Genomic DNA, 18,465 nt, shown 5'->3' on the forward strand with positions numbered 1-18,465 from the left:
ATAAAGTGGGTGCTGGTGTCTGCGCATCAGTGAACAGAACCTGGGCCAAGCCCTAGGTGAAGGGGCAGGGCGGTTGGCGCTGAGCCAATCGTAGCTCGTGACGACAGGGCCCAGCCAATCAGAACGCGGGAGGCTTGGGGCCCTCAGGGCGGGGCCGGACGGGTGGGAACCCGCCCCCTTGCAGCTCGGTGGCCAACGCCTTCGCCCAGGGTTTGCTGGAGCCAAGCAGGTTCACAGACTCCAGGGACTGGGCACCTTGAGAGCTGGGAGACGGTGCCCTCCCACCCAACTAATTTCTTTACAGGCCTTGGCCTTAACAGGCGTGTTGGTGCCTGCCGTGGACGCATTCTGACCTGCGCTGTATCCCTCTCGGGAGACTGTGCCGATGGTTGGGGCAGAGTGAGGTCGTTGCCTTGACGACGGCAGCATGCGGCCCGCGGACCCCCTGAGTGTGAGCCTGCGGCAGGCCGAGGCCAATCTGCCTCCCCGCCTGATTCGCCCCGGTCCGGTGACTGTGTCTACAGGAGAAATCAGACCAGCTCCGGAATTGCTAGTTTGCTGATCAGCATCTTGTAGACCTGCGAGCGAGATGCATTTCATCTCAAATTTGTTTCCAAGTTGAAAACCTTTGGGTCTTTCCATGTGAAAGGATTTTAAAGAAACAGTAAGTATAATACTTTTAAAAGCTTCTATTATCTCGTTCTCTGATTTGTGATAGATTTCAATCTGTCTTTAACAAAATAAAAAGCATTACTTTTATTATCTGATTGTTGGTATTAGAACCGTGTGCTTACATGGCACATGTCCAGGAATACCGCATTGCCAATTGGCCAGGCATCCGTTTAGTTTGTATTACCCTTACACACCAGGAGTAGAAGACGTGAAAAATTGTAGTTTATGAGTAACTGTTTCAGGAAACAAGAGGCTTTTTAAACCGTGAGACTTCTTCTTCTTTTTTTTTTTTTAAAGATTTTATTTATTTGATAGAGAGAGACAACACAAGCAGGGGGAGTGGGAGAGGGAGAAGCAGGCTTCCCACCGAGCAGGGAGCCCGAGGCGGGGCTCGATCCCAGGACCCCGGGATCATGACCTGAGCCGAAGGCAGACGCTTAACGACTGAGCCACCCAGGCGCTCCCTGAACTGTGAGACTTCTAAGGTATTTGTGGGCAGTGCCACTTGAAAAAGCAGGTGTGTTCAATGTGCTGTGACTACGTGTGTGGTTGGTTTCCAGAATAAACTTGGACTGGCCAACTTGCTTAATCTTAGCTTGTGATATGCTTCAGAACATCTTAGACATGCTTAAGGTAATCTTAATTTTGTTCACTTTGCATTTTCAAATATTGAGGACACCAATTGCAAAATGTTTGAAAATGATCCAGGTTATAAAGTCCAGCTATATTTGTTCTTGGCATGAGAAACCTAAAGTCTAGATCTTAATAAAGCATGCTGTCTTAATGGAAGGAAAAAAATTCAGTAAAGGAGAGAGAATTACACTGAGAATTTTTTTCAGACATTTTATTTAAAAATAGTAGATATTAAATGGAAGTTAATATGTCAAATATGTGGAAAGTTAGTGTTATGGACACTGCTCTGTAAACAGTTTATAGAACCTACTATCAAAGCTAGTGGTAAAATATGAAATAATTGGAGTTGGTGTTGACTGGAATTTACTTTCATCTTTTCCCCCTTCAGGTCAGTCTTCTGGTTTTCCATGTATATCTATGCCTTATTATGTATGTATATTAAACCCTAAATTATTAGGGTAAACTGATGAAAATGTGTACACACTGGGTTATCACAGTTTGCTAGAACAAAGAGGGTATTTGTTTTGTCTTTGTTATCAGTGTACTAATATGGAAGCAAATAAAACATCACAATTCACAATCTGGGTAAATTAGTTTTAGATTACCATAAGGACACAATTAATGAGATAAGTGAGAGTTTTTTTTTTCTTTCCACGTTTTATGAATGAGTATTTTTGTATTGTTAGGTTAAAAAAATAAACTATAAATCATCATTTGAATATATAGTTACCCAAAGATTGTTTTTTTCTCCCAAAACTTTTAGAATCATACTGGGATTAGGAGAAATATTTTTTATTCTTTGTTTCTGGAATTTAATTGCAAAATCAGATATAAAAAATAAATTTAACTTTGGAGTTATTAGCTTTTATATTTCATGACAATCAAGACTTGTGAGTTAGAATCTATTTGTATTTGAACTGAAAAAGTTTTTTTCTATACCAAAATATGTAGTGGAATGATCACTGATCCTTCATCAGTCATTATTAGAATTGCCATTATCCAAAAAATGTCATATCATGAGATGTAAAAGAATTCTAAACACAAAATTCAAATGATCATACTTACAGTGAGTAATCATAAAAAGGACTTTTGAAATATTGTATTTGTTACTATTAGAATTTAATTTTTAAACAATTTGCTTATATACTGTGATGTCAGTGTTGTTATTTTGTACTTTCAATGTGGGAATTTAATTACTACGGAGAAAAGTAAAGAAAAATAGTTTATCAAAGTTTCTTAGTGTTAACTTGGTGATGATTTTGTAAACAAATATTTTTTCCAACTGAGTAGAAAGTGCATAAAGATGTTCAACTTAGCTTTTTTTAAAGATTTATTTATTTGAGAGAGAGAGAGAGGTAGTGCATGAGTGGGGGGAGGGGCAGAGGGAGAGCATCCTTAAGCAGACTCCCCTCCCCCACCCCCCCCAGCCTGAGACTGAGCCTGACTTGGGGCTCCATCCCACCACCCATGAGATCTTGACCTGAGCTGAAACCAAGAGTCAGTCGCTTAACTGACTGAGCCACCTACGTGCCCCTCAACTTTGCTTTTTTAAACCTGATGTAAAAAAAAATAAATTTGATCTTCACTAAAACCAAACTCATTGAGGCGCCTGGCTGGCTCAGTTGGTAGGGTGAGTGACTCTTGATCTCAGGGCTGTGAGTCTGAGTCTCACTTAGGTGAGGAGATTACTGAACGGTAAAATCTTAAAAAACAAAACAAAACAAAACTCACTTGTGCTTTTTCACCTCTGAGTGAAAAGGAGTTGCGTTTTTCTAAAATAAGCTGTAATTGTTTTGCATGATAGTTCAAATATTGCTTTATCTGAATTAAAAATATATTGAATTTGTGCTCGCTTCGGCAGCACATATACTAAAATTGGAACGATACAGAGAAGATTAGCACGGCCCTGGTGCAAGGATGACATGCAAATTCATGAAGCGTTCCATATTTTTTTACCTCAACATGGATGGGACTGGAGGAGATTATGCTAAGTGAAATAAGTCAAGCAGAGAAAGTCAATTATCATATGGTTTCACTTATGTGTGGAACATAAGGAATAACATGGAGGACATTAGGAGAAGGAAGGGAAAAAGGGGGGGGGAATTGGAGGGAGAGATGAACCATGAGAGACTATGGTCCTGAGAAACAAACAGGGTTCTAGAGGGGAGGGGGGAGGGGGGATTGATTTGCCCGGTGATGGGTATTAAGGAGGGCATGTACTGCATGGAGCACCGGGTGTTATACGAAAACAATGGATCGTGGATCGCCACATCAAAAACTAATGATGTATTGTATGGTGACTAACATAATATAATAAAATTAAAAACTACAAAAATATATATATATTGAATTTCATTAACATAACATTTAATAATTTAAATTTAATGGCTTTAATTATTGTCTATTATGAAATGTCTTGTCTAAATGAAATAATTTGAAAACATAGCTTAGATGCAGGAACAGTAAGAAATTGTGAGTCAGAACAGAACAGCCATTAACACAGCAACTGCTCTAATATGGAAAACAAGTGCGGAAGAATTAATTTACTGGGAAGGTGGAAGAAATTAATATACTCAACATTATTAACTCTGTGTTTTGGTTTCCCCAGCAAGAATTCCTACTGGTTTTGAATTAAAATGGAAAAATATGAGAACCTAGGATTGGTTGGAGAAGGGAGCTATGGAATGGTGATGAAGTGTAGGAATAAAGATAGTGGAAGAATTGTGGCCATCAAGAAGTTCTTAGAAAGTGATGATGACAAAATGGTTAAAAAAATTGCTATGCGAGAAATCAAGTTACTAAAGGTGAGTAAATACCAATATTGAGTTAAAAAAATAAGTTGTTTCTTTTTTATTTATTTTTTTTATTTTTTAAAGATTTTATTTATTTATTTGAGACAGACAGAATGAGAGACAGAGAGCATGAGAGGGAGGAGGGTCAGAGGGAGAAGCAGACTCCCTGCCAAGCAGGGAGCCCGAATAAGTTGTTTCTTGACCAAGATTACATTTTTAGGAAAAAATTACTGTTTTTATATTAATTTCCATGCCAAGATTTAAGACATAAATTTCTTTTTTGACAATAAACAAATAAAATAATTATATATGCATATTCATTTATCCTATGAATATAAACATGATTTTGAAAGTATTTGTTGCTTCTTTCTGTATCTATCTATCTATCTATCTCTCTATCTATCTATATCTATCTGTCATCTGTGTTGGGAGTCCTAAAGACACTCCATGTTCCATGATTCAATAAGAGGACTCAGAGCACTCAGCATATAGTTGTACTCATGGCTATGATTTATTACAGTAAAAGGATATAAAGCAAAATCAGCAAAGGAAAAGGTACATGGGGTGAATTCCAGAGGAAACCTGTCACAGGTTTCCAAGAATCCTCTTCCAGTGGAGTCACACAGGATGCACTTGTTTTTTCCAAAAGCAAGCTGTGACAACACACATGAAATACTGTCTACCAAGGAGATTCAGGAGATTCAGCATCCAGGGTTTTTATTGGGTGATGTTCATGTAGACACCCTCTGCCTGGCTCTACCAAAATTCCAGAATCCCAGAAGGAATGCAGATATTCAGCATAAATAATTTTTTTTGTACATTGAGCCACTTTATCAGTTCTGGAAATGAAGGGAACCCTCATGAAATCCAAGTTCCCAGGGGCCAAGCAAGGGCTCACTTTGCAAGCAGACCTTTCTAAGTCTCAGGCCTGCTATGTGATCTCTCTCTCTCTGTAATCAGTCTCACCAAAAGTTTATCAATTTTATTTATCTTTAGAAAGAACCAATGTTTGATCTTCTTTATTTTCTTTTCTTTTTTAAATTTAATTTTTAAAAAAAATTTAAATTCAATTTAATTAACATATAGTATATTATTAGTTTCAGAGGTAGAATTTAGTGATTCATCAGTTGCATACAACACCCAGTGCTCATTCCATCCAGTGCCCTCTTGAATGCCCATCATCCAGTTATCCCTTCCCCCCACCCATCTCCCCTCCAGCAGCCCTCAGTTTGTTCCCTATACTTAAGAGTCTCTTATGGTTTCTCTCTCTCTCTGTTTTTGTCTTATTTTTCCTTCCCTTCCCCTATGTTCATCTATTCTGTTTCTTAAATTCCACATGTGAGTGAAATCATATGATATATTTCTTTCTCTGACTTATTTCGCTTCACATAATACCCTCTAGTTCCATCCATGTCATTGCAAATGGCAAAATGTCATTCTTTTTGATGGTTGAGTAATAGTCCATTATATATGCATATATATGTGTGTATATATATATATACACACACACCACATCTTCTTTATCCATTCATCTGTCGATGGACATCTAGGCGCTTTCCATAGTTTGACTATTGGACATTGTTGCTATAAATACTGGGGTGCATGTGCCCCTTCAGATCATTATGTATCATTTGGATAAACACTTAATAGTGCAATTGCTGGGTCATAGGGTAGCTCTATTTTTTACTTTTTAAAAAAAGATTTTATTTATTTATTTGAGAGAGAGAGAGGGAGAGCACACAGGAGTAGGGGGAGGCACAGAGGGAGAAGCAGGGAGCCTGACACAGGGCTCAATCCCAGGACCCTGGGATCATGACCTGAGCCGAAGGCTGCCCCTAACTGACGGCGGCACCTGGGTGCCCCTATTTTTAACTTTTTGTACATTGATCCACTTTATCAGGTCTAGAGATGAAGGGAACCCTCATGAAATCCAAGTTCCCAGGGGCCAAGCAAGGCCCTTATAATCTGAATATATACTATGTAACATTTTATCCCTTTAAAAAAATTTTTAAGATTTTATTTATTTATTTGACAGAAAAAGAGAGAGTGAGCATGTGCACAAGCAGGGGGAGCAGCAGGCAGAGGGAGAAGGAGAAGCAGGCTCCTTGCTGAGCAGCGAGCCAGATACGGGGCTTGATCCCAGGACCCCGGGATCATGACCTGAGTTGGAGGCAGATGCTAAACCGCTGAAGGCAGACCCTTAACTAACTGAGCCACCCAGGTGCCCCCCCGCCCTTCAAATTTTTTGATACTTTCTTTTTTGGCTCAGAGTATAAGTCAATGAAAAAAAATTGCTTGTGTGCTTGAAAAGTATTCCATTAAGTCTGTGTTATTTAAATCTTCTAAATCTTCTAAATTATTACTGATTTTTTGTATGCTTTTTCTATCTAGTACTGAGAAGAAATAAAATCTTCCTCTGAGGGGCGCCTGGGTGGCTCAGTCGTTACGCATCTGCTTTCGGCTCAGGTCATGATCCCAGGGTCCTGGGATCGAGCCCCGCATCGGGCTCCCTGCTCAGCGGGGAGCCTGCTTCTCCCTCTCCTGCTCCCTCTCTTAAAAAAAGAGTTCTTTTTTTAAGTGCTCTCTCTCTTAAAAAAAAAACTTCCTCTGAGTTTATTGGTTTGTCTGTTTTTCATTATAGTTCATTTCATGTTTAACCTTACAAACAGAAAAGCTATGTTATTAGTGCATTGAAGTTAGAATTATTATACATGTTGAATCAAATGTTTTAGCATCATGAAATAAATTATTAATGTTTTGTCTTACAGTCTGTTTTGTGTGAAACTAGTAAAGCTACACTATTTAATTTTGGTTAGTGTTTGCATAGCATGTCTTTTTATACATTTTTACTTGGAAGTTTCTCAATTCTTGTTTAAATGTGTCTTCTGTAAACATCATATGGTCACATTTTGCTTTTCATCTTGTTTGACAACCTTTGCCTTTTAATTGGAATATTTAGTCTATTTACACGTAATGCAATTTCTGGTATATTTCAGTATAAATCCATCATCTTTTTTTTTTAAGATTTTATTTATTTATTTGACAGAGAGAGACAGCGAGAGAGGGAACACAAGCAGAGGGGAGCTGGAGAGGGAGAAGTAGGTTCCCCGCTGAGTAGGGAGCCTGTTGTGGGGCTTGATCCCAGGACTTCCGGGATCATGACATGAGCTGAAGGCAGATGCTTAATGACTGAGCCACCCAGGCACCCTAAATCTACCATCTTAATATGTGCCATTTGTCTTACTGCTTTTGTCTTTCTTTTTCTTTTCTTTCTTTGGATTAATTATGTTTATCCTTTCTTTATTTCCCTCTAATAATTTAAAAATTATACATCGTATTTCTCACTTTTTAGTGGTTATCATAGACATTTGTTGAAGTCTAACATTATCTGATACTTGTATTCTTCTTCTAGGTAGTACACATCCTTACAATACTTATCTCTGGTTATTCCCTTCTAATATGCTAACATTGTTGTGTATTAACTCTAACATATTTTTATTTATTTATTCATTTATTTATTTTTATATATTTTTTAAACATCACAAGACATAATTATTGTTCAGGGTTCATTTAGGTTTATATTTACCTATAACTTTCTTTGTTCTTCCTTTTCTTCTGCAAACCTGGCCATTTATCTGGGATCTCTTCTCTTCTTGGAGTGTATTATTTAGGATTTTCTTTTGTGAGGATCTACTGTAGACAAAACATTTCATTTTTAGTTTGCATGAAAGTGTCTTTTTTGCTGTCATCCCTGAAAGATATTTTTGCTATATATGGAATTTTAGGTTGGCAGTTGTTTTCTTCTAACAAAATGAAGGTAACATTGCTTTGCCCTCTGGCTTCCATTGTGCTCCTGGGAAGTCAGGTGTCAGTCCAGTTGCTGCTCTTTTATACACTTATTTTTTTATTTCTGCATCTTTTTTTTTCCATTCAGCTTTTTATTGACATAAAATGGACATATAGAAAAGTGTATATCTCATAAGAATACATCTCTGTGTATTTTAAAAAATTAAACAACTCCATGTTACCACCATGTAAGTCAAGAGAGAGAACATTAAAATCACTTCATAAGCTTCCCTTATGTATCCTCCAGGCACTACTTCCTTCCTTCTCTATCCAGGTCACAAGTATTTCTTTTTTTTTTTTTTTTTTAAAGATTTTATTTATTTATTTGAGAGAGAGTGAAAGCAAGAGAGATCAAAGAGGCAGAGGGAGAAGCAGACCCCCAACTGAGTGGAGAGCCCGATGCGGGGCTTGATCCCAGGACCCTGGGACCATGGCCTGAGCTGAAGGCAAACACCTAACTAACTGAGGCACCCAGGCGCCCCACGTTTTTTATTTTTTTTTTTAAGATTTTATTTATTTATTTGAGGGGGGGAGGGACAGAGGGAGAGAATCTCAAGCAGACTCCGTGCTGAGTGTGGAGCCTGATGCAGGGCTCAGTCCTACAACCCAGAAATCATGACCTAAGCCAAAACCAAGAGTCAGATACTCAACTGACTGAGCCACCCAGGTGCTGCACAACTATCCTAATTCTAATCAGCATAAGTTGGTTTTGTTTTCTGGCTACTTAAAATTTCCTCTTTGATCTTGTTTTTCTGAAATTTCACTATAGTGTATCTAGTTTGGGTATCTTTTAATTTATCTTGCTTCATTGAAGTCTTTATGAATCTATGATATGATTTCTTCCATTAATTCCAGAAAATTCTCACTTATTATTTCTTCAGATATTATTTCAACTCATTCCCTTTCTTCTGTTTTTGGGCTTCAGTTAACATAAATCTTCTTATTGAATTATCTGTCTTTTACCTGTTTTTCTTTTCATCTATTTGTCTCTCTATGCACTGTTCTGCATAATTTATTCTGATTCATCATTTAGTTCACTAATTTTCTCCTCATTATGATTAATCTCCATCACTGAATTGTTAATTTTGAGTATTGTATTTTTAAATGACTTTTTATTATGAAATATAACCAATATATAGATAGTGCACAAAAATATAATTATAGCTTAATGAATTATTGGAAAGCAAACATTCATAGAACCACCACCAGGTCAAGAAATCAAACAGTGTCAACAATGCTTTTCTTGTACTATCCCAGTCACTCTAGCTCCTTCCTTCTCCTTTAAGGTAAACACTATCCTGACTTGTATGTTAATCACTGCCATGATTTTCCCCCCACATTTACCAAATAAACAAGCATTCCTAACCACTTATCATCCTCATAAAAAGCTTTTTTTCACTCTCTTAATGTCATCTTTTACTCAACAGTAGTCAATTTCAATGTAGTCAAGTTTTTAATATTTTCTTTTATGGTTGGTGCCATTTATATCTGCTTAAGAAGTCTTTTACTACTTAAGAGATTAGGGTATCCTTCCATATTATCATTTAGAAGCTTAATAGCTTTGGTTTTCGTATTTATATTTCAATACACCTAGAATTGATCTTCATTATGGTGTATGGCACAGTCAAGTCTTATTTTTCCTTTATTGATGTCTGGTTGTCCCAGAAACATTTACTGAAAATACCATCTTTTCTCCAGTGCTCTGAATTCCTCATTTGCCATATTTCCTTATATGTAGGGGTGACTTTTCTACTCTTTATTCTGTTCCATTGGTCTGTTTGTCTAAGTTTGTGCCAGTATCTCACAGTCATATTCATTCTAGCGAATCACTACAGATATATGTGATATCTCTGCTATGTATTTTAATTCTACATATAGTTAAATCCCTTCCCAAATGTTCAGTCAGTATTTATTAGGACATATCTAATATTTACCCTTCCCATTACTCATCAATCATTCTTATACTTCCGAGCTTCCATCTAGGGTCATTTCCCTTGTATTTAAAACATATCCTTTATTTTCTTTAAAGCAGATCCACTGGTAAGAAATGCTGTCCACTTTTGTTTGTCTGAAAAAAAGTCTTTATTTTACTTTCTGCTTAAAAGACTATTTCCAAAGGATATAGAATTCTAAGTTGGCAGTTCATTACATTCAGTGTGTTCAAGGTATCATTCCACTGTTCCTCTGGTTTTCATTGCTTCTATTGAAATGTCAGATATTTCTTAGTATGTCTTTTTTCCTTTGGATGTATTAAGGTTTTCTCTTCGACTTTGATTTTCAGCAATTTTACAATAATGTGCCTCGATGTGGGTTTCTTTATATTTATTTACTTTGAATTTATGTCTCTTCCATCTGTAAAATAATGTCATTTGTCACTTTTAGAAAATTCCTAGCTATTATTGTTTCATGTATTGCTACTGTCTTATTCTCTCTTCTCCATTTAAGAATTCAGTTTCAGGGGCGCCTGGGTGGCTCAGTTGGTTGAGCGACTGCCTTCGGCTCAGGTCATGATCCTGGAGTCCCGGGATCGAGTCCCGCATCGGGCTCCCTGCTCAGCAGGGAGTCTGCTTCTCCCTCTGACCCTCCCCCCTCTCATGCTCTCTATCTCATTCTCTCTCAAATAAATAAATAAAATCTTTAAAAAAAAAAATTCAGTTTCATATATTAGACCTTCCCCATATGTCTCTTATACTGTGTTTTTCAACCTTTCATTTGTCTCTGCTTCATTCTAGATATTTTCTTCTGACCTATCCTCCAATTCAGTAGCTAGGTTTCAATAATTTCCAATCAACTTTTATAATTAAGCATTGATTTCTTTTTTTTTTTAAGATTTTTTTTTTTTTTATTCATGAGAGACAGAGCGAGAGAGAAAGGCAGAGGGAGAAGCAGGCTCCCAAGGAGCAGGGAGCCCGATGCGGGACTCGATCCCAGGACCCTGAGATCATGACCTGAGCCGAAGGCAGACGCTTAACCATCTGAGCCACCTAGGCGCCCAAGCATTGATTTCTTAATTAAAGATATATTTTCCAATTCTGGTATTTCCATTGGATTTTTTTTTTTTATAGTTTCCATTTTGCTGCCAAAACTCTTGTTCTTTCTTGACTACTTAAATTAGGCTTTTTTTTTTTTTTAAGATTTTATTTATTTATCTGACAGATAGAGAGACAGTGAGAGAGGGAACACAAGCAGGGGGAGTGGGAGAGGGAGAAGCAGGCTTCCCGCTGAGCAGGGAGCCCGATGCGGGGCTCGATCCCAGGACCCTGGGATCCTGATCTGAGCCGAAGGCAGACGCTTAACGACTGAGCCACCCAGGCGCCCCTAGGCTTTTCTAAAGTCTTTATCTAGTACCTATTATCTGGATCTCCCATATGTTTATTTCTATTGTTTGGTTTTTTTCTCCTGGTTTTTTATTAAGTTAACTTTTTGATATGCCTGTATTAATTTTTAAAAATTGTATACATATAGCTTGAGTCTCTGGATGATATCTTTCCCCTGAGAGGAGTTGTATTTGCTTCTATGAGGCTCTTGAGGGCACTTCTTTTTTTTAATATTGTATTTATTTATTTGATAGAGACACAGAGAGAGGGAACACAAGCAGGGGGAGTGGGAAAGGGAGAAGAAGGCTTCCTGCCGAGCAGGGAGCCCGATGCGGGGCTCGATCCCAGGACCCTGGGATCATGACCTGAGCCTAAGGCAGACGCTTAACGACTGAGCCACCCAGGCGCCCCTCTTGAGGGCACTCTTGAGGGTACACAAGGAAACCTAACATTGTGCCATCATCTTAATCCAATTTGAGGAATTCAGATTATTTGAATTTGAATTGTAGTCCATGAGAATGCCTATTTATTATTCACCCTTACCATAGTTTGTGGACTTTTAGGGCCAACCCAAAGTGAAAGTGTCTCATCAGGCTGTACCCCTTCTTTCTACCTTGATGGTCCCCAGACACCAATCACTATTACGTTAGGCCACAAGACTGTCAAAAGTGCCACTCAGACTCTTAATCTTCTCTCTGAATTGGTATGTTTCCAGGGTTTATTTATTTATTTATTTATTAAAGATTTTATTTATTTATTTATTTATTTATTTATTTATTTATTTTTTAAAGATTTTATTTATTTATTTGAGAGAGAGAATGAGAGAGAGAGAGCATGAGAGGGGGGAGGGTCAGAGGGAGAAGCAGACCCCCTGCTGAGCAGGAAGCCTGATGTGGGACTCGATCCTGTGACTCCAGTATCATGACCTGAGCCGAAGGCAGTAGCTTAACCAACTGAGCCACCAGGCGCCCAAGATTTTATTTATTTATTTGACACAGAGAGAGAGAGCACAAGTAGGCAGAGTGGCAGGGAGAGGGAGAAGCAGGCTCTCCGCTGAGCAGGGAGCTGGACGTGGGGCTCGATCCCAGGACCCCAGGATCATGACCTGAGCCGAAGGCAGCCGCCCAACCGACTGAGCCACCCAGGCACCCTTGTTTCCAGGGTTTAAAAAAAATAGCTCTAATTGCTTGGCTCACTTCCTGGGTCTCCATCTTCAAGATCTTATCTAGATATTCTTTATTATCTTATCTCTCTTGTCCCTTAGAATAGTGCTTTTATAATTTTGTCCAGCTTTTCTATAGGCCTATAATGTGGTCTATCTTGGTGAATGTTGCATTTGGACTTTAGAAAAATGTGAATTCTGCTGTTGGGTAGTCTATAGATGTCAGCTATATCAAGTTGGTTGATGGGGTTGTTGAATTTAACTCTGTGTCCTTACTGATTTTCTACCTGTTGGATCTATCTATTTCTGAGAGGAATGGTTGACATTTCCAACTATGATAGTGGATTTGTTTATTTCTCCCTGCAGTTCTATCCTCATATAGTTTTTACCTCATATAGTTTGATGCTCTGTTGTTAGGCACATACATGTTAAGAATTATTATGCCTCCTTGGAGAATTGACACCTTTTAATTATGTAATGCCCTCTTTATCTTTGATAACTTTTCTTACTTTGCAGGTTGGTTTAGTCTGGAATAACTGCTCCTGCTTTCTTTTGATTAGTGTGGTATATTTTCTTCATCCATTTAATTTACCTTATTTATTTATCTTAAAGATTTTGTTTTTAAGTTATCTCTACACCCAACATGGGGCTCGAACTCATAACCCTGAGATCAAGAGTTGCATGCTCTACTGACTGAACCAGGCAGGTGCCCCTCTATCCATTTACTTTTAATTTATATGTATTTTTATACTTAATGTGTATTTCTTATAGATAACATATAGTAAGTTTGTTCTGATCCACATTCTGACAATCTGCTTCTTTTAATTGGTACATTTGGATCATTGATATTCAAAGTGACTATTTTGTGATATAGTTGGGTTAATATCTACCATATTTGTTACTATTTTCAATTTGTTGCCCTTGTTCTTTGTTTCTGTTTTTGTCTTCCACTCTTTTTCTGCCTTTTGTGGTTGTAATTGAGTATTTAATATGATTCCATTTTTTTCCTCCTTTCTTAGCTTATCAGTTAGAGTTCTTTTTAAATTTTTTTTTTTTTAGTGGTTGCCCTCCAATTTGCAACATACATTTGCAACTAATCCAAATCCACTTTCAGATACACACTATACCACTTCCCGTGTGTATGAGTAATGTTTAATAATAAAGTAATCCTAATTCCTTCATCCTGTCTCTTGTATCATTGCTGCCACACATCTCACTTATATTTAAGCATACCTAAGCATATATATACATAAGATATATTCATAAGCATATATGATCAAATACATTATTGCTCTTATTATTTTGAACAAACTTATCTGTTATATCAATTAAGAATAAGAAAAATAGGGCGCCTGGGTGGCTCAGTCGTTAAGCGTCTGCCTTCAGCTCAGGTTATGATCCCAGGGTCCTGGGATCCAGCCCTGCATCGGGCTCCCTGCTCTGTGGGAAGCCTGCTTCTCCCTCTCCCACTCCCCCTGCTTGTGTTCCTGCTCTCGCTCTCTCTCTGTCAAATAAATAAATAAAATCTTAAAAAAAAAAAAAAGAATAAGGAAAATAAAGTTTTTATATTACTTTCACTTACTCCTTTGATGCTCTTCCTTTATGTAGACCAGATTTTTTGGCCTATATTATTTTCCTTCTCTCTAAAGAATTTCTTTTAACATTTCTTGCAAGGTAGGTCCACTGGCAACACATTTCCCCAATTTCTGTTTGTCTCAAAACTCTTATTTTTCCTTTACTTTTGAAGTATTATTTTGCAGGATACAGAAATCTAAGTTGGTGGTTTTTTTCTCTCAAAACTTTAAATATTTCTCTCCACTCTCCTTGCTTGTGTGGTTTCTGAGGAGAAGGTGGATGTAATTCTTATTTTGTTTCTGGGTAGGTAAGATGTTTCTGTCCTCTGGCTTCTTTCAGGATTTTTTTCATCATCTTTTATTTTCTATATTTTGAAAATGATATGCCTATGTGTAGGTTTTTTGTTTGTTTTTTCCCTGGAATTTATTCTGCTTGGTGTTCTCTGAGCTTCCTGGATCTGTGGTCTAGTATCTGATATCAATTTTGAGGAATTGTCAATCATTATTGTTTCAAATATTTTCTTTTTTTTTTTTTTTTAAGATTTTATTTATTTGACAGAGAGACACAGCGAGAGAGGGAACACAAGCAGGGGGAATGGGAGAGGGAGAAGCAGGCTCCCGGCAGAGCAGGGAGCCCGATGCGGGGCTCGATCCCAGGACCCTGGGATCATGACCTGAGCCGAAGGCAGACGCTTAACCACTGAGCCACCCAGGCGCCCCTCAAATATTTTCTTTGTTCCTTTCTCTCTTTCTTCTTCTTCTGGTATTCCCATTACATGTATGCTATACCTTTTATAGTTGTCCTACAGTCTTTGGGTATTTTTCTTTTCTTGTCCCTGTTCTCTTTTATTTTTGTTTTTTGAGAATTCTATTGACATATCCTCTAGCTTAGAGATTATTTCCTCAGGTGTGTCTAGTCTACAAATAAACCCATCAAAGACATTCTTCATTTTGTTAGTGTTTTTTATCTCCAGCGTTTCTTTTTTTTTTTTTTAAGATTTTATTTATTTATTTGAAGATAGAGACACAGCAAGAGAGGGAACACAAGCAGGGGGAGTGGCAGAGGGAGAAGCAGGCTTCCCGCCAAGCAGGGAGCCTGATGCGGGGCTTGATCCCAGGGCCCTGGGATCATGACCTGAGCCGAAGGCAGATGCTTAATGACTGAGCCACCCAGGCGCCCCTCTCCAGCGTTTCTTTTTGGCTCTTAGGATTTTCATCTATCTGCTTCCATTGCCCATCTGTTATTGCATGCTGTCAACTTTACCCATTACAGCCCTTAGCAGATCAATCACAGTTGCTTTAAATTCCTGCATCCCTGCCATGTCTGGTTTTGATACTTGTTCTGTCTCTTGTTTTTTGCCTTTTGGCATATCTTGTAATATTTTCTTTTTTTAATTCTTTTTAAAAAATTTATTTATTTGTCAGAGAAAGAGAGTGAACACAAGTAGGGGGAGTGGCAGGCAGAGGGAGGAGCAGACTCCCCGCTGAACAGGGAGCCCGATGAGGGGCTCCATCCCAGGACCCTGGGATCATGACCTGAGCTGAAGGCAGACACTTAACCGACTGAGCCACCCAGGCATCCCTCTTGTAATATTTTCTTGATAGCTGGGCATGATGTCCTGGGTAGAAGGAGCTGCTCTAAATAGGCTTTAGTAATGTGGAGGTGAAGTAAGGGGGAGGCAAAGAGCTTTATAGTCTTATGGTAGGTCTCAGTCTTTTAGTCTGCCTATAGTTCTGGACAGTGAACTTTGCAAGTGTTTCTCAGTTTTTTCTCCCTTCCTTAGGTGGGACAGGATGGCTAGAGTAGGATGAAGTTGAGTATTTCCCTTCCTCAGGCCAGTTAGGCTCTGATAATACCACAGCTGCTTAGACTCTGCTTAACTAGTTTTTGCTGAGGGCAGGCCTTGTTAAGAACACAGCTCTGGCATATTTCAGAATGGTTCCTTTCTCCTCCTCCTGTGGAAGGAGGAGAGTTTTCTCCAAAATTGACTGTGGGAATCTGGCTAAGCTCCTGGAGATAAATCTCACAATGTTGTGGGGGCCCCTCTGTGATTGGGTTCTTCTGGAGTTTTTAACTTTTAGATTTGTCCACGCTGAGCCTCCAGTAATTTGTCAATTGCAGTTCAGGTTTTCCTGCCTTGGCATTGGTTCCTGCAAAGGTTTCCACTTGTGAGTCTGCTCCAGTTCAGATACTGGAACTTAAAAACAACCACTCACAAACAGCAAACTAGGCTTTTACCAGTAATGCAACCACATACAGGACAGCCAACCAAATAATTTCCTCACTTTGCTTCCACGTCTGCTCTATAAAATCCTTTCCCTTAGCTTCTACCACTAGAGTACTCTTAACCTCTCTCAGTTTGATGATGCCTTGTGCAAATTGACGTTTGATCAAATAAGCTCACATAAATTTTAATGTGCTTCAGTTTCTCTTTTCACACACTGATACATATTTTATTTATCTACTTACCTTGATTTTTGAAAAGGTAACACCCAGCTGCCTCTACCTTTTTCTTTTAATTGCTGCGGTTTATTTCGTTGTATGGATACCTCTTAATTCCCTTAACCAGTGATATATTTGGAAAGTGCTTTGTGATTCAATCTGGAATCTTTTATTTTAATAGGTGAGTTTAGCCCATTTATAGTTATGATGTAACAGATAAGTGCAGTCTTAGTTTTCACTTTAAGAGTCAGTATGGGAGTGCCTGGGTGGCTCAGTCGGTTAAGCGTCTGCCTTCAGCTCAGGTCATGATCCCGGAGTCCCAGGATCAAGCCCCACATCAGGCTCCCTGTTCAGCAAGGAGTCTGTTTCTCCCTCTCCCTCCTCCTGCTCTCTTTCTCTCAAATAAATCAATAAAATCTTTAAAAAAATGTCAGTATGGCTTAGTGGTTAAGAATAAGAAATCTAAGGGCGCCTGGGTGGCTCAGTCGGTTAAGCGACTGCCTTCAGCTCAGGTCATGATCCTGGAGTCCCTGGATCGAGTCCCGCATCGGGCTCCCTGCTCGGCGGGGAGTCTGCTTCTCTCTCTGACCCTCCCCCCTCTCATGCTCTCTGTCTCTCATTCTCTCTGTCTCAAATAAATAAATAAAATCTTTATAAAAAAAAAAAAAGAATAAGAAATCTAAATATTTTGCCTTCAAGTCAGCTGCAGGTCTGGATGTGCTTATATCGCAGACATTCTAGACATGGAGGAGGAACTAAACAAAAATGAAGTGTTTTCAGGAAAAGACAGAGGTCACAGTGACTGGGTTCTAATCCTGCCTCTAGCAGTTATTGCTTTGTGACCTTGGATCGGTTACTTAACTTCTGTGTGCTTTAGTTTCCTCATCTATAAAATAGAATAATGATGGTATCTATTTCATAGGGTTTTTGTGCTTGAATAGTGTCTGGAACATAGTAAGGAGTATGTAAATATTGGTTATCATTATTTATAATATTATGCTGTTTTAGTACACCTTTAAAAATATTTTTCTATATAATCTCTGAATTATGTTTAAAATATTGGATATGCTTCCTTTGATAATTTGGAAATTACCTTTTGTAATTATTTGTTAGTATTTTTTTACTTTTTCCTATTTTTTCCTATTTGTTACTTTTATAACTATAGAATTTTGTATATACTTAATCCTTTGTAATTATTATGTTTCTACTTCCTTTTCTCTGCCACTCATCTGATTTTCAAAAACATCTTATTTATCTTAGTGTTTACCATGAAACCTATAATTTGGCCTTGTAATTTAAAATTGCAGTTTGAAAATATAATTTTGACCCATTGACAAGGAAATCAGCACACATACACTCTTGTTTGCATCTTTTCTTCTTTCTTCAAAATTTGTTAGTAATATCATTTGTGCCTTGTTAGGTTTTAAATATTCACTTTCAGTTTTGTGACCATGATGCCCACATTTGCTAAGACTTAGTCCCTCACTAATGGATTCACTGTTTATATTCAGAATTTTCATTGTCATCTTTTATATGAATGACAATTTTTTGGGGTATAAATTTCCTGGATCATTATTTCGTTGAAGGTTTTCAGGGCTGTGTTCTAGTAGTTTCTTTCCCTTTAATGGTGGTGACATTATCTGATGAGTATTCATCCACCATTTCTGTTCCTTCCCCTTTCTTCCTCTTTTCTTATAGTATCTTTTTTTTTTTTTTAAAGATTTTATTTATTTATTTGACAGAGAGAGAGCACAAGTAGGCAGAGCGGCAGGCAGAGGGAGAGGGAGAAGCAGGCTTCCCGCTAAGCAGGGAGCCCAATGCGGGGCTCGATCCCAGGACCCTGGGATCATGACCTGAGCTGAAGGCAGACGCTTAACGACTGAGCCACCCAGGCGCCCCTTCTTATAGTATCTTTGAATAGATCCTGGATTGATTTCTTTTTGATTGTTTCTTATCTTGTAACAAAGTAAGCCCTTCCTGGACTAGCTATCTGTAGAAGGTTCATTTGGGGGAGAAACTGTGATCT

The 18,465-nt window shown here is 38.2% G+C and overlaps 1 protein-coding gene and 1 non-coding gene across 2 annotated transcripts in view; both read left to right on the forward strand.

The window, feature by feature from the left end:
- Positions 1-207: 207 nt before the first annotated feature.
- The window catches only part of CDKL2 (cyclin dependent kinase like 2), a 42,392-nt gene continuing 24,134 nt past the window's right edge, over positions 208-18,465 (forward strand). The window contains exons 1-2 of the mRNA XM_035004785.1: positions 208-664; positions 3,914-4,109. Coding sequence (XP_034860676.1) covers positions 3,942-4,109 — 168 coding nt within the window. The 5' untranslated portion in view covers positions 208-664; positions 3,914-3,941. The remainder of the gene's footprint in view (positions 665-3,913; positions 4,110-18,465) is intronic.
- On the forward strand, positions 3,151-3,257 carry LOC118011008. Its single transcript, XR_004679400.1, has one exon. It is a non-coding gene; the product is annotated as a U6 spliceosomal RNA (small nuclear RNA).

Source organism: Mirounga leonina, unplaced genomic scaffold, assembly GCF_011800145.1.
Source record: "Mirounga leonina isolate KUSES-001 unplaced genomic scaffold, KU_Mleo_1.0 Mir_129, whole genome shotgun sequence".
NCBI classification, from domain to species: Eukaryota; Metazoa; Chordata; class Mammalia; order Carnivora; family Phocidae; genus Mirounga; species Mirounga leonina.